The sequence below is a fragment of the Zea mays genome, chromosome 9 (assembly GCF_902167145.1).
Source record: "Zea mays cultivar B73 chromosome 9, Zm-B73-REFERENCE-NAM-5.0, whole genome shotgun sequence".
NCBI lineage: Eukaryota > Viridiplantae > Streptophyta > Magnoliopsida > Poales > Poaceae > Zea > Zea mays.
This window is the reverse complement of record NC_050104.1, coordinates 127,779,537-127,791,146: the sequence shown is the minus strand read 5'-3', so window position 1 is coordinate 127,791,146 and position 11,610 is coordinate 127,779,537. Positions and strand designations below refer to the sequence as shown.

The 11,610-nt window shown below is 43.4% G+C and overlaps 1 protein-coding gene across 1 annotated transcript; it reads right to left on the bottom strand.

The window, feature by feature from the left end:
* Positions 1–1,915: 1,915 nt before the first annotated feature.
* On the bottom strand, positions 1,916–3,015 carry LOC100192837 (uncharacterized). The gene is given in 3 exon segments (NM_001138028.1): positions 1,916–2,474; positions 2,549–2,752; positions 2,922–3,015. Coding segments are annotated over 3 exon segments (600 nt in total). The 5' UTR covers positions 2,925–3,015; the 3' UTR covers positions 1,916–2,081.
* Between the last annotated feature and the right edge of the window lie 8,595 nt (positions 3,016–11,610).

Here is an 11,610-nt window from a genome sequence, read left to right as displayed (position 1 = left end):
CCTAGAGGGGGGGTGATTAGGTGATCCTGTAAAACTTAAAACTTAAGCCACAAAACTTGGTTAAGTGTTAGCACAATAATCACCAAGTGGCTAGAGAGAAGAATTTGCACAATACGATAACCACAAAGAGATCAACACAGAGATGACACAGTGGTTTATCCCGTGGTTCAGCCAAGTACAAAACTTGCCTACTCCACGTTGTGGCGTCCCAACGGACGAGAGTTGCACTCAACTCCTCTCAAGTGATCCAATGATCAACTTGAATACCACGGTGTTTTGCTTTTCTTTTCTTATCCCGTTCGCGAGGAATCTCCACAACTTGGAGCCTCTCGCCCTTACACTTTTGATGTTCACAAAGAATCACGGAGTAAGGGAGGGATGAGCAACTCACACAAGACACAAAGATCACAACAAATACGCACACACAAGACCCAGACTTAAGCTCAAAAGACTAGCACACTAGAACGGAGCTCAAATCACTAGAATGTCGAACGAGTGCGCAAGATTGGAGTGTGAGTGATCAAGAGTGCTCTAGGAATGCTTGGTGTTCTCCTCCATGCGCCTAGGGGTCCCTTTTATAGCCCCAAGGCAGCTAGGAGCCGTTGAGAGCAATCTGGGAAGGCAATTCTTGCCTTCTGTCGTCTGGCGCACCGGACACTGTCCGGTGCCCGATTTCTTTCCTTAACTGACGCAGCCGACCGTTGGCCGCCAGAGAGCCGTTGGCGCACCGAACATGTCCGGTGCACACCGGACAGTCCGGTGCCCCCTTCTAGCCGTTGGCTCGGCCACGTGTCCCGCGCAGATCGCGCGGCCGACCGTTGGCCCGGCCGACAGTTGGCTCACCGGACAGTCCGGTGCGCACCGGACAGTCCGGTGAATTATAGCCGTACGTCGTCGGTGAATTCCCGAGAGCGGCCAGTTCGCTCGAACCAGCCTGGCGCACCGGACACTGTCCGGTGCACCACCGGACAGTCCGGTGCTCCCAGACTGAGCAGATTCTTGGTTGCTCGAGCCAAGACATTTTCAATTGGATTTTTCCTGTTTCCAGCACTTAGACACAATACATTAGTCCATAAAACAATGTACTAAGTCTGAGAAACATACCTTTATCCTTGGTTTGTACTTTGTTCACCATTTTACATTTTAGCACATGTGTTAGACACTAAATCACCAAAATACTTAGAAATGGTCCAAGGGCACATTTCCCTTTCAACCACCTTCAAGGCCAGCCCATCCATCACTTATGACATTTCTACTCTCTCTATGATCAATCCTCTTTTTATTATAGGATTGTTAGCGCTCGAGGAAGGCTATACCCCTGACTGCTGGCAAGACATGCTTAAGAGTCCCACCTTAAGAGGCTATCTTCGAGGAACACTATGGCAACAATTTTCCTCCTAAGGTCCCAACCCCTAGGAATCTCTCCTAATCCTTGATCAAAGGGAGGCCCAGTTATAGCACTAGATAGAGGGCCCCTAGGCCTAAGGTCCCAAGTGTCTAAGGGCCACTAAAAGTAAAAATACTCTAAGTTCGAAAGGTACTTTGTACCATAGGATACTCACTTGGATGCAGGTCCATGGGGCCACAAGACTAGGTCCTTAAGATGACACATGTTCCTCCTTACATGCTAGTGAAACTGGAGGCCATTCTAGGTTTGAAGTAACCTATAAGAGAGTTAAACATATCTTTACTTGGCCCAAGGTTGGATAAACTACAAAAGCATATATCGAGCCATTGCTAACATTTTAACAAGCAAAGTCTAACAGAGTGGGTTACCCTAGGCCTTCTAGCAATAAATATGTATTGTTTACGTCACTATTTTCTATGAATGTTTTGATGACTCGTTGCAACGCATGGATATATTTTTCTAGTTAATATAGTAAATTAAAATTAGAAAACATATAGATATAAAAATAGGGAAAATACTCTTTATTTTCTGAAAATTGATTATTACAATGCATAGCTCCCACGCATGTACATATATTAATAATAGTTGGAACAATAGCTGAAGAGACTCACAACAAGAGCACAAATAGATATCCGACAAAGATTAGGATTCATTTTTTGTCGTAGAAAACGAACTACGACAAGGGTTTATCCTTCTCGTTTTTGGAGTCCTCGTTTTCTTCTTGGTTAGATTTTGCCTTCCCATTCTGTTGATGGCCAGAATCCTTTTCTTTTTCTTCTTGTTCAGCAGGGTCCGTCGTCGGTTTTAGAGCAGGGAGGGCATCTGGGAGAACGTAGAAGCCGATGGCGTCGAGAAAATCCCCTGCGCGGGCGAACATGCCGACGACGCTGCCGTCGAGCACGGGCAAGCTGTGGTGCGTGCTGTCCACCCCGTGGCCGAAAGGGCCGTAGCTGCGGAGGTTGGTCACGACCTTGAAGGAGGTGATGCAGCGCTCCACGTTCTTGAACTTGAACGGGCCCACGGACCAGGCCACTCCCGTTACATACTCCGAGGCCTCCAGTGTGATCTGCGTGCAGCATGTGCAAGATGTAGATGGATCCTCATGTCTGCTCGTCAATGCAAAGGCGAAGAAGAACTCACCGTCTCCGTGCCCTCTCCTTTGCCGTTGCCGCCCCAGGGGCCGGCGGTGTGCAGCTCCCCGCTCTGGTCCCGGTAGGAGAAGGCGATCCAGTCGAGGACCTTGCCCCAGCGGATGGTGATGCTCTCCAGCCGCCGCGGCGCCACCGTGATGTCGCAGGGGCTCCCGCCGTCGCCGCCCCACGTCCCGATCTTCACCGCCGAGCCCTGCGCGCGGCAGGACGACACAGAGGAAAACGAGCAGAGAGATTATGTTTGCTTATTGTGACTTGCGTTGTCATCAGCTCCAGTAGTCGTGAATGATATATTCGACCGTCTGATTCTGGTGGTGGAGCTAGCAAGAGGGAAATTAAAGGAGAGGAACTGAAGGGGAAACCATGTCGTCGTCGTGAGCTAGCACACGTCGCCGGCCGCAGAACTGATCAGCGATCGAGCCGAGCGATGAGGGATGCAGGCACAGTCTAGGCGCGGTGGTATGGGTCGGACTTCATAACTTCATACTATATTACATAACATACATATACCCAATAGACAGATCACAGATGGGTAGTTGGAACCAGACAATCTAGGCGTATATTTGGATGCCCAGTGATCGTCTGGTTTGTTGGCATGCGCGGCTGTGCGGCCTCCACGTACCAGGACCACGCTTCCCTGCAGCGACCGGAAATAATATAACTGGAGTTCTAGAAATTAGAAGAAAAAAAAAACTACACTTAACTTACCTGGCCGTATATGCATCTCTCCACAATTTTAAATATAACGGGATTTAATCCACCTCAATTACTTTCAATCCTCTTGCAATCAAACATGCTTAAGGCTTTGTTCGTTTACGTCGGATTTTACCCGAAATCGTTTTAGCTAATCAAAGTTTATATAAATTAGAGAAGCAATCCGGCTAGGAATCGTTCCGACCCACTAATCCGACATAAACGAACAAGGCCAAAGGACTTGTTCGTTTACGTCGGATTGCACCCGGAATCGTTCCAGCTAATCAAAGTTTATATAAATTAGAGAAGCAATCCGGCTAGGAATCGTTCCGACCCACCGATCCGACACAAACGAACAAGGCCTAAAGGATTTTAAAAATACTACACTCAAACTTAGTTCTAAAACCAACCCAATAAATCTCGCCAATTTCATTAGCTTGGACAAGCTGAGATGCACGCCACACTGGTGAGGCAGATAAGCCGTGCCAAAGACCCTGTCACGTCACGACTATATCGGGCCAACCCGCCTAGCGCGTAAGGCCTCCTCCAGTGGTAGACCAATTATGGCAAGGTATTTTAGTGGAAAACCTTCTCAATGTCCTCCCCTAGCATTAAAGCAAGGTATCTCGTTGCTTTATGTGTTTTCATGATGATATGAAGAATATCCTAGGTGCCTAGGGTTCCACCCAAAAGTCTGATTATGCTTGGATTGCTAGTTAGTTTTTTTAGATTGAATACATTTAGAAACTTGTGTTTACATTCTACCTTAAATTTCTATAGACACATGTGCTCTACGTTTAAGTTATCATGAATGTTAGAAAGAATTTGTAGTTAACATGTAGTTAGTTTAGTTTACATGGTTAGCTCTAAATTATACTTTATATTTAGTTAGTTCTATTAGTTTATATCTATTTAGTTCAGATTATAAGTTCATATTAAACTTTTGAAGGCAAATATAGTGCAAATACTTTCATAATACTCTAGGTAATAGATAAATGACTTGTGGCATATAGCCAAGGAAGAAATAGCATCGTCCCAAAGCTTTGCACCAAGACATGCCTTATAATGATGCATTTGTCCATCATGAACTACTGTTTCCTAACTATGAATGTGGTAAGTTGACCCGTGTATTTCAATCACAGCATCTAGATATTGTTGCTCGTGCCTTCTACACATTGAGATGGTTAAGTGTAAGTAATTATTTGTAAATAGTTCATTTCATCTTCCATCATATTTGCTATGAAATTATCGATAATATTTTGTGCATCAACTTTTTTAAGATGAGGAGAGATGCTACTTCTTTTAGTGGATCAATGGGCCTAACAAGTTCAACCCAAGGCACCTCTTGTTTGAACATAAGAAGCACATGCTCTTCAATTAGTGGGTTCTACACTCAATCCTACAACAATGATAGACAGGGATAAGAACAAAGTTGTCTCAAAATGACTTGACAATCATGCTCTTTATGACTATGAAGATTCCATTATGGTTTCACCTAATTGTAGTCTTGAGTTTGAGTGTGGTAACGATAATGAAGTGAGTGCATCTTTTTTCTCTCGAAAAAATTGTATTTACATAAGTACTTATGCATCATCTTACGAAGCATTTACTAGAACTTTAATTTCAGTGAGTGGCTCTATGGACCTAAGTTTTCTTGGTCAGAGCCAAAGTAGAAGAACAAAGATGAGTATCTCATAGCCCAACTTGTACTATGCAAATGTGGCATCGAAGGTAGCTACAACCTATTTCATTTGAAGCTTGGAATAGGTTACTAATGTGGCCACAAAGTTGATTATGATGTGGTTGGTTATATATTAAATTATTTAATGTTGATTGTTCAATAATTGACTAATTTCATTCAACTGAGCACTAAAAACACAAATGAAATTCCTAGGAGGATAGTGTTGAAGTTAGAGATACAATGAGGTCGAATGTTCTACTTGATTAGAAGTTTAGACGTGGATCTCGGTGCCTCGATAAACTACCTTATGTACCACATGTACAAGCAACATCGTCGTCACTCGATACATCTAGGTACCTTCAAATAGTTTGCTTGGAGAAAAAAGTGGTTGGCTGCCAAGCAAAAGCAAGAGGAGAAGAGGACAACAAAGGCTAAAAAAGTTCAAATATATCTCATGCAAGAGCTTGTTTCTAGTTTTCTTAAATTTACTAGTGAATGCATTGACATTGTGACTTTTTACTACATGTTCATTATTTTAATTTACTTGGCTAAATTCTTTGTATGCATTCATGTATAGAAACCACGTACATGTGACCATACCGCTAAGATAGAATAGGACAAGTTTGAAAAAGAAGATAGAAGAGGAGAAAAACAAAGTTGCCCACTCCATGTCATCTTAGACTGTGGAGACCAATGAGGGCAAGGATGATGATAAGAATAATGCTAGAGCGCTAGACTTTGTGAGCTCATTGATCAAGTGAAAGCAAACTATTACACGTAAAAGCAACAAGTGGAGGAGATTACATTCTTGTCTCATGTCATTCATGATTTAGTGGCCGATTACTTCTGGCAAAAGGTAGCTAAGGCTAAGAAAACTAAGCCAAGTCACAAGAATGTGGTTTGGATAGATGATGACGAGGATTGGGACTAGGAGAACGAATTGGCAAAACACATTCTAACACATTGGTGGTCATGATGCAGTACATGAATTGTACATGAATTTGTGACATAACCTAAACTTTCCAAATTTCAGGATGTGGATAAGAAAAATTATTAAGGGCTAGTTTGAAAACCTCATGTTTCCAAGGAATTTTTATTTTTCTAAGGGAAATTAGTTCATTTTCCCTTGGAAAAATAGGAATCTCTTGGAAAAATAGAGTTCCCAAACTAGTCCTAACGCAACGAGTTCCATGTAGTTTTAATTTTTTTTTCCAATGTTAATTTATTATATAGGGAATTTATGAATGAGAAATGTGCCCTTGGGCCATTTCTATAAATGTTTTGGTGATTAGATGCCCAACACAAAATACGTTGGTTCATAAGTGCTAAGATGCAAATCAAAGAACAAGGTATGTCTCTGGCCTTAGTAATTTGCTTTTGAGTACTAACATATTTATCTAAGTGTCAGGAATATAGCCAAGAAAACTGGAATCGAACAGAAGAAGTTTTGGCTAAGTTCAGCTAAAACAGCACCAGCCTGTGGTGCACCGGACTGTCCGGTGCCCAGGCTGGCCTGGCGACGAACTCGTCGCTCTCGGGAAAAAGCAAAGACGTCGCGGCTAAAAATCACCAGACTGTCTGGTGCGCCAATGGCGCCCGCGGCCAACGGTCGGCTGCGCGATCATCGGGCGACACGTGGCCGAGGCAACGGTCGACTGGTCACACCGGACTGTTCGGTGTGCACCGGACAGTGTCCGGTGCCAACAGGACCGAAGACCCAATGGTTGGCTTCGCCAGAAAAGGAAGGAAATTGGGCACCGGACAGGTACTGTTCATGTCCGGTGGTGCACCGGACTGTCCGGTGCGCCACCCGACAAAAGGCAAGAATTGCCTTCCAATTGGATCTCCAACGGCTCCTAGCTACCTTGGGGCTATAAAAGGGACCCCTAGGCGCATGGAGCAGAATACCAAGCATTCTCTAAACATCCTAAGACACCTAGACTCTGCCTCCACGCATTTGGATCGTTGTGTTAGAGATTTGAGCACCGTTTGAGTTGTGAACTCCTTGCGCCGTGTTTTGTGCTCAAGTCTTGGCTTGTGTGCGTGTGTGTGCTACGAATTGAGTCTTGCGTGTGTTGCTTTCCCTCCCTTACTCTTATGCTTCTCTTGTGATCAACTTTGTAAGGGCGAGAGGCTCCAATTTGTGGAGATTCCTCGCAAATGGGAAAAGTATACTGAGAAAGAAAACCGTTATACTCAAATTGATCATTGGATCACTTGAGAGGGATTGAGTGCAATCCTTGACCAAACGAGGTCACCACAACGTGGAGTAGGCATTGGCCGAACCACGGGATAAATCACTATGTCTTGTGTCCATCTTCTTTGTGATTGGTTTTCTTCCAAAGTTCACACTTTAGCAACTTGGTTTTAAATTGCACTAACATTTCATAACCAAGTGTTGGCTATTTAGTGTTGAATTTCACAGGATCACCTATTCACCCTCCTCTAGGTGCTCTTAATTGGTATCAGAGCCATACTCTTCATCCAAGGGACTAACCGAAGAGATGGATCCTAAGGGCAGGGGATGGTGATCAACGACAAGGAGGAGTCCCTCTTCAACGAGCCAAGAGACGACAAGCCCACTGACTCAGGCTCAAGTCACAAGAAGAGGGACGGGAAGAAGAAGAGGCACATCAAGAAGATTATCTACTACGACAGCGATGCCTCCTCTTCTTCACCAAGGGATGACGATGACGACTCCTCATCCAAAAAGAAAACGGTTAATCAAAATTACTCCTTTGATTATTCTCGCATCCCATACAATTCAAATGCTCATTTACTTTCTATTCCACTTGGAAAACCCGCACACTTCGATGGAGAGGATTACTCATTTTGGAGCCATAAAATGCATAGTCATCTATTTTCCCTCCATCCTAGCATTTGGGAAATTGTAGAAAATAGAATGCATTTTGATAGTACGGATAACCTTGTGTTATAAATGAACAAATTCATAAAAATGTCCAAGCCACTACTATTTTGCTAGCATCTCTATGCAGGGATGAATATAACAAGGTCAGCGGCTTGGACAACGCCAAACAGATTTGGGACACCCTCAAAATATCTCACGAGGGTAATGACGCCACCATGATTACCAAGATGGAATTGTGGAGGGCGAGCTGGAGAGGTTCGTGATGATCAGGGGAGAGGATCCAACACAGACTTACAACAGGCTCAAGACCCTGGTCAATAAAATCTGAAGCTACGGGAGTACAAGATGGACGGATCATGATGTCGTTCGACTCATGCTCAGGTCATTTATAGTTATTGACCCCCATCTTGTAAATCTTATTCGTGAGAACCCCAGGTACACCAAGATGACGCTCGAGGAAATCCTCGGAAAAAATTCGTAAGCGGGCGTATGATGGTGAAAGAAGCTCGATATGTGGATGATGCCTTGAACGGTCCACTACCCGTCTATGAGTCGCAGCCCATTGCCCTCAAAGCAACCAGCAGCAAGGAGGCACTACCTAGTAAGGTAGCACAAGTGGAGGTTGCCGGGCTTAATGAGGATGAGATGGCCCTCATCATCAAACGCTTCAAGACCGCACTGAAAGGACGCAAGGAGTACCCCAACAAGAACAAGTCAAGGGGAAAACACTCTTGCTTCAAATGCGGTAAGACTGGTCATTTTATAGCTCAATGCCCCGATAATGATAATGACCAGGCACAAGAAAAGCATGGGAAGAGGGAGAAGAAAAAGAACTACAGGAAGGCCAAGGGCGAGGCACACATCGGGAAGGAATGGGACTCCGACTGTTCCTCATCTGACTCCGAAGATGAAGGACGAGCCACCTCGGCCTTCAACAAGTCTTCGCTCTTCCCCAACGAACGACACACGTGCCTTATGGCTAAGGACAAGAAGGTACATATTTGAGATACTACTAAGTATTCTTCTTCTAGCGATGAGGAATCCTCTGACGATGAAGTATATTACACTGATTTGTTTAAAGGTCTAGATAGAGCTAAAGTAGACAGAATAAATGAATTAATTGATGCTCTTAATGAAAAGGATAGACTGCTAGAAAAGCAAGAAGATATTTTATATGAGGAACATGATAAATTCATTAGTGTTATAAAATCTCTTGCTCTAGAAGTTAAGAAAAATGAAATACTGTCATCTGAATTGTCTTCCTATCATGAATCAATTTCTAGCTTAAAGAATTTAAATGATGATTTGAATACTAAGCTAGAGGAAGTAAATACAACTAGTTCATGTGTAGAGCATGCTGTTATTTGCAATAGATGTAAAGACTTTGATGTTGATGCTTGTAACGAACATGCCTCCATTATTGCCAAGTTAAACAATGAGGTTGCAAGTCTTAATGCTCAACTTAAGACTTGCATGGATAATTATGAGAAACTTAAATTTACTAGGGATGCCTACACTGTTGGTAGACACCCCTCAATTAAGGATGGACTTGGTTTTCAAAAGGAAACCAAGAACTTAACAAGCCAAAGGACTTCCGTTCTCAACAAAGAGAAAGGGAAGGCTCCTATGGCCAATAGTTTTTCACACGATCAAAAGAACCATGCTTATCTTTATGCTCATGTCAAGAAAGTTTCTCATCATGATAAATGTTATAATCATGCTGCTTTACCTACTTATCATGATTCACATGCTATGTTTGCTTCTAGTTCCACATATGTTCATGATAGGAGTAGGCTTAGGCGCAATCATACTGTTTCTCGTGCACCTAGGAAAGTTTACATTGGTTCAATTGCTATTTATCAAACGTGTAATGCTTCTTTTGTATTGTTATGCAAGAATGCCAAAGTAGTTGCTAGAAAATTGGGATCTAAATGCAAGAGAGACAAGACTTGCATTTGTGTTCCAAAAGTTATTATAACTAACCTTGTAGGACCCAACAAGAGTTGGGTACCTAAAACCCAAGCTTAATTACCTTGTAGGTTTATGCATCTGAGGGCTCAAGCTGGATTATCGACAGTGGATGCACAAACCACATGACGAGGGAGAAGAAGATGTTCACCTCCTACGTCAAGAACAGAGATTCCCAAGATACTATTATCTTTGGAGATGGGAACCAAGGCAAGGTTAAAGGATTGGGCAAGATAGCCATCACGACCGAGCACTCAATATCAAATGTGTTTTTAGTAGAGTCGCTCAGGTATAATTTATTGTCTGTAAGTCAATTGTGTCATATGGGCTACAATTGTTTATTTACAAATATTGATGTATATGTCTTTAGAAGGAGTGATGGTTCATTAGCTTTTAAGGGTGTATTAGACGACAAGCTCTATTTAGTTGATTTCTCAAAGGAGAACGCTGATCTAGACGCATGCTTAATCGCTAAGACTAATATGGGCTAGCTTTGGCATCGTCGTCTAGCACATGTTGGGATGAAGAACCTTCATAAACTTCTAAAGGGAGATCATGTGTTAGGACTAACCGATGTCTATTTTGAGAAAGACAGACCTTGTGTAGCGTGCCCGTTGCCTATCTCAGGTGGGAAGCACTCATCACAGCAAGAATGTGATGACGACATCAAGACCACTAGAACTTCTACACATGGATCTCTTCGGCTCCGTTGCCTATCTCAGTGTCAGGGGAAGTAAGTATGGTCTTGTTATAGTTGATGATTTTTCCCGCTTCACTTGGGTATTCTTTTTACAGGACAAATCCGAAACCCAAGGAACCCTAAAGCGCTTCTTAAGGAGAGCTCAAAATTAGTTTGAACTAAAGGTGAAGAAGATAAGGAGTGACAACGGGTCCGAGTTCAAGAATCTATAGGTTGAAGAATATCTTGTGGAGGAAGGAATCAAGCATGAGTTCTCCGCTCCCTACACACCACAACAAAATGGTGTGGTAGAGAGGAAGAACAAGACGCTAATCGACATGGCAAGAACGATGCTCAGAGAGTACAAGACACCTGAGCGGTTTTGGTCGAAAGCTATGAACACAGCCTGTCATGCCATAAACCAGCTCTATCTGCACCGTCTCCTCAAGAAGACCTCCTACGAACTCCTTACTTGTAACAAGCCCAATGTTTCTTATTTCTGTGTATTTGGAAGCAAATGCTACATTCTGGTGAAGAAAGGTAGACATTCAAAATTTGCTCCCAAAGCAGTAGAAGGGTTTTTACTAGGATATGACTCAAATACAAAGGCGTATAGGGTCTTCAACAAATCATCAGGATTAGTTGAAGTCTTTAGCGACGTTGTATTTGATGAGACTAATGGCTCTCCAAGAGAGCAAGTTGATCTTGATGATGTAGATGAAGATGAGGTTCTGACTGTCGCAATGCGAACTATGGCGATAGGTGATGTGCGACCACAGGAACTACAGGAACAAGATCAACCCTCCTCCTCCATGATGGTGCATCCCCCAACTCAAGACGATGAATAGGTACCTCAAGAGGAGAGGTAGGATCAAGGGGGAGCACAGGAAGAACAGACTATGGAGGAAGAAGCATCATGGGTCCCTCTAACTCAAGTCCGAGCGACAATCCAAAGAAATCACCCTCGTGGATCAGATTCTAGGTGACATCAGCAAGGGAGTAACAACTCGCTGTCACACCCGGGTTTCGGGGCACCAAGACCCGGGCGCGAACATAATCACCAGGTGTGCTGGGACCAAGTCTCACACATATGATGAATCATGGCACATGATCGAATGTCACATCTTTACTACATAACAGGAGTTCTGTACAAAATAAATA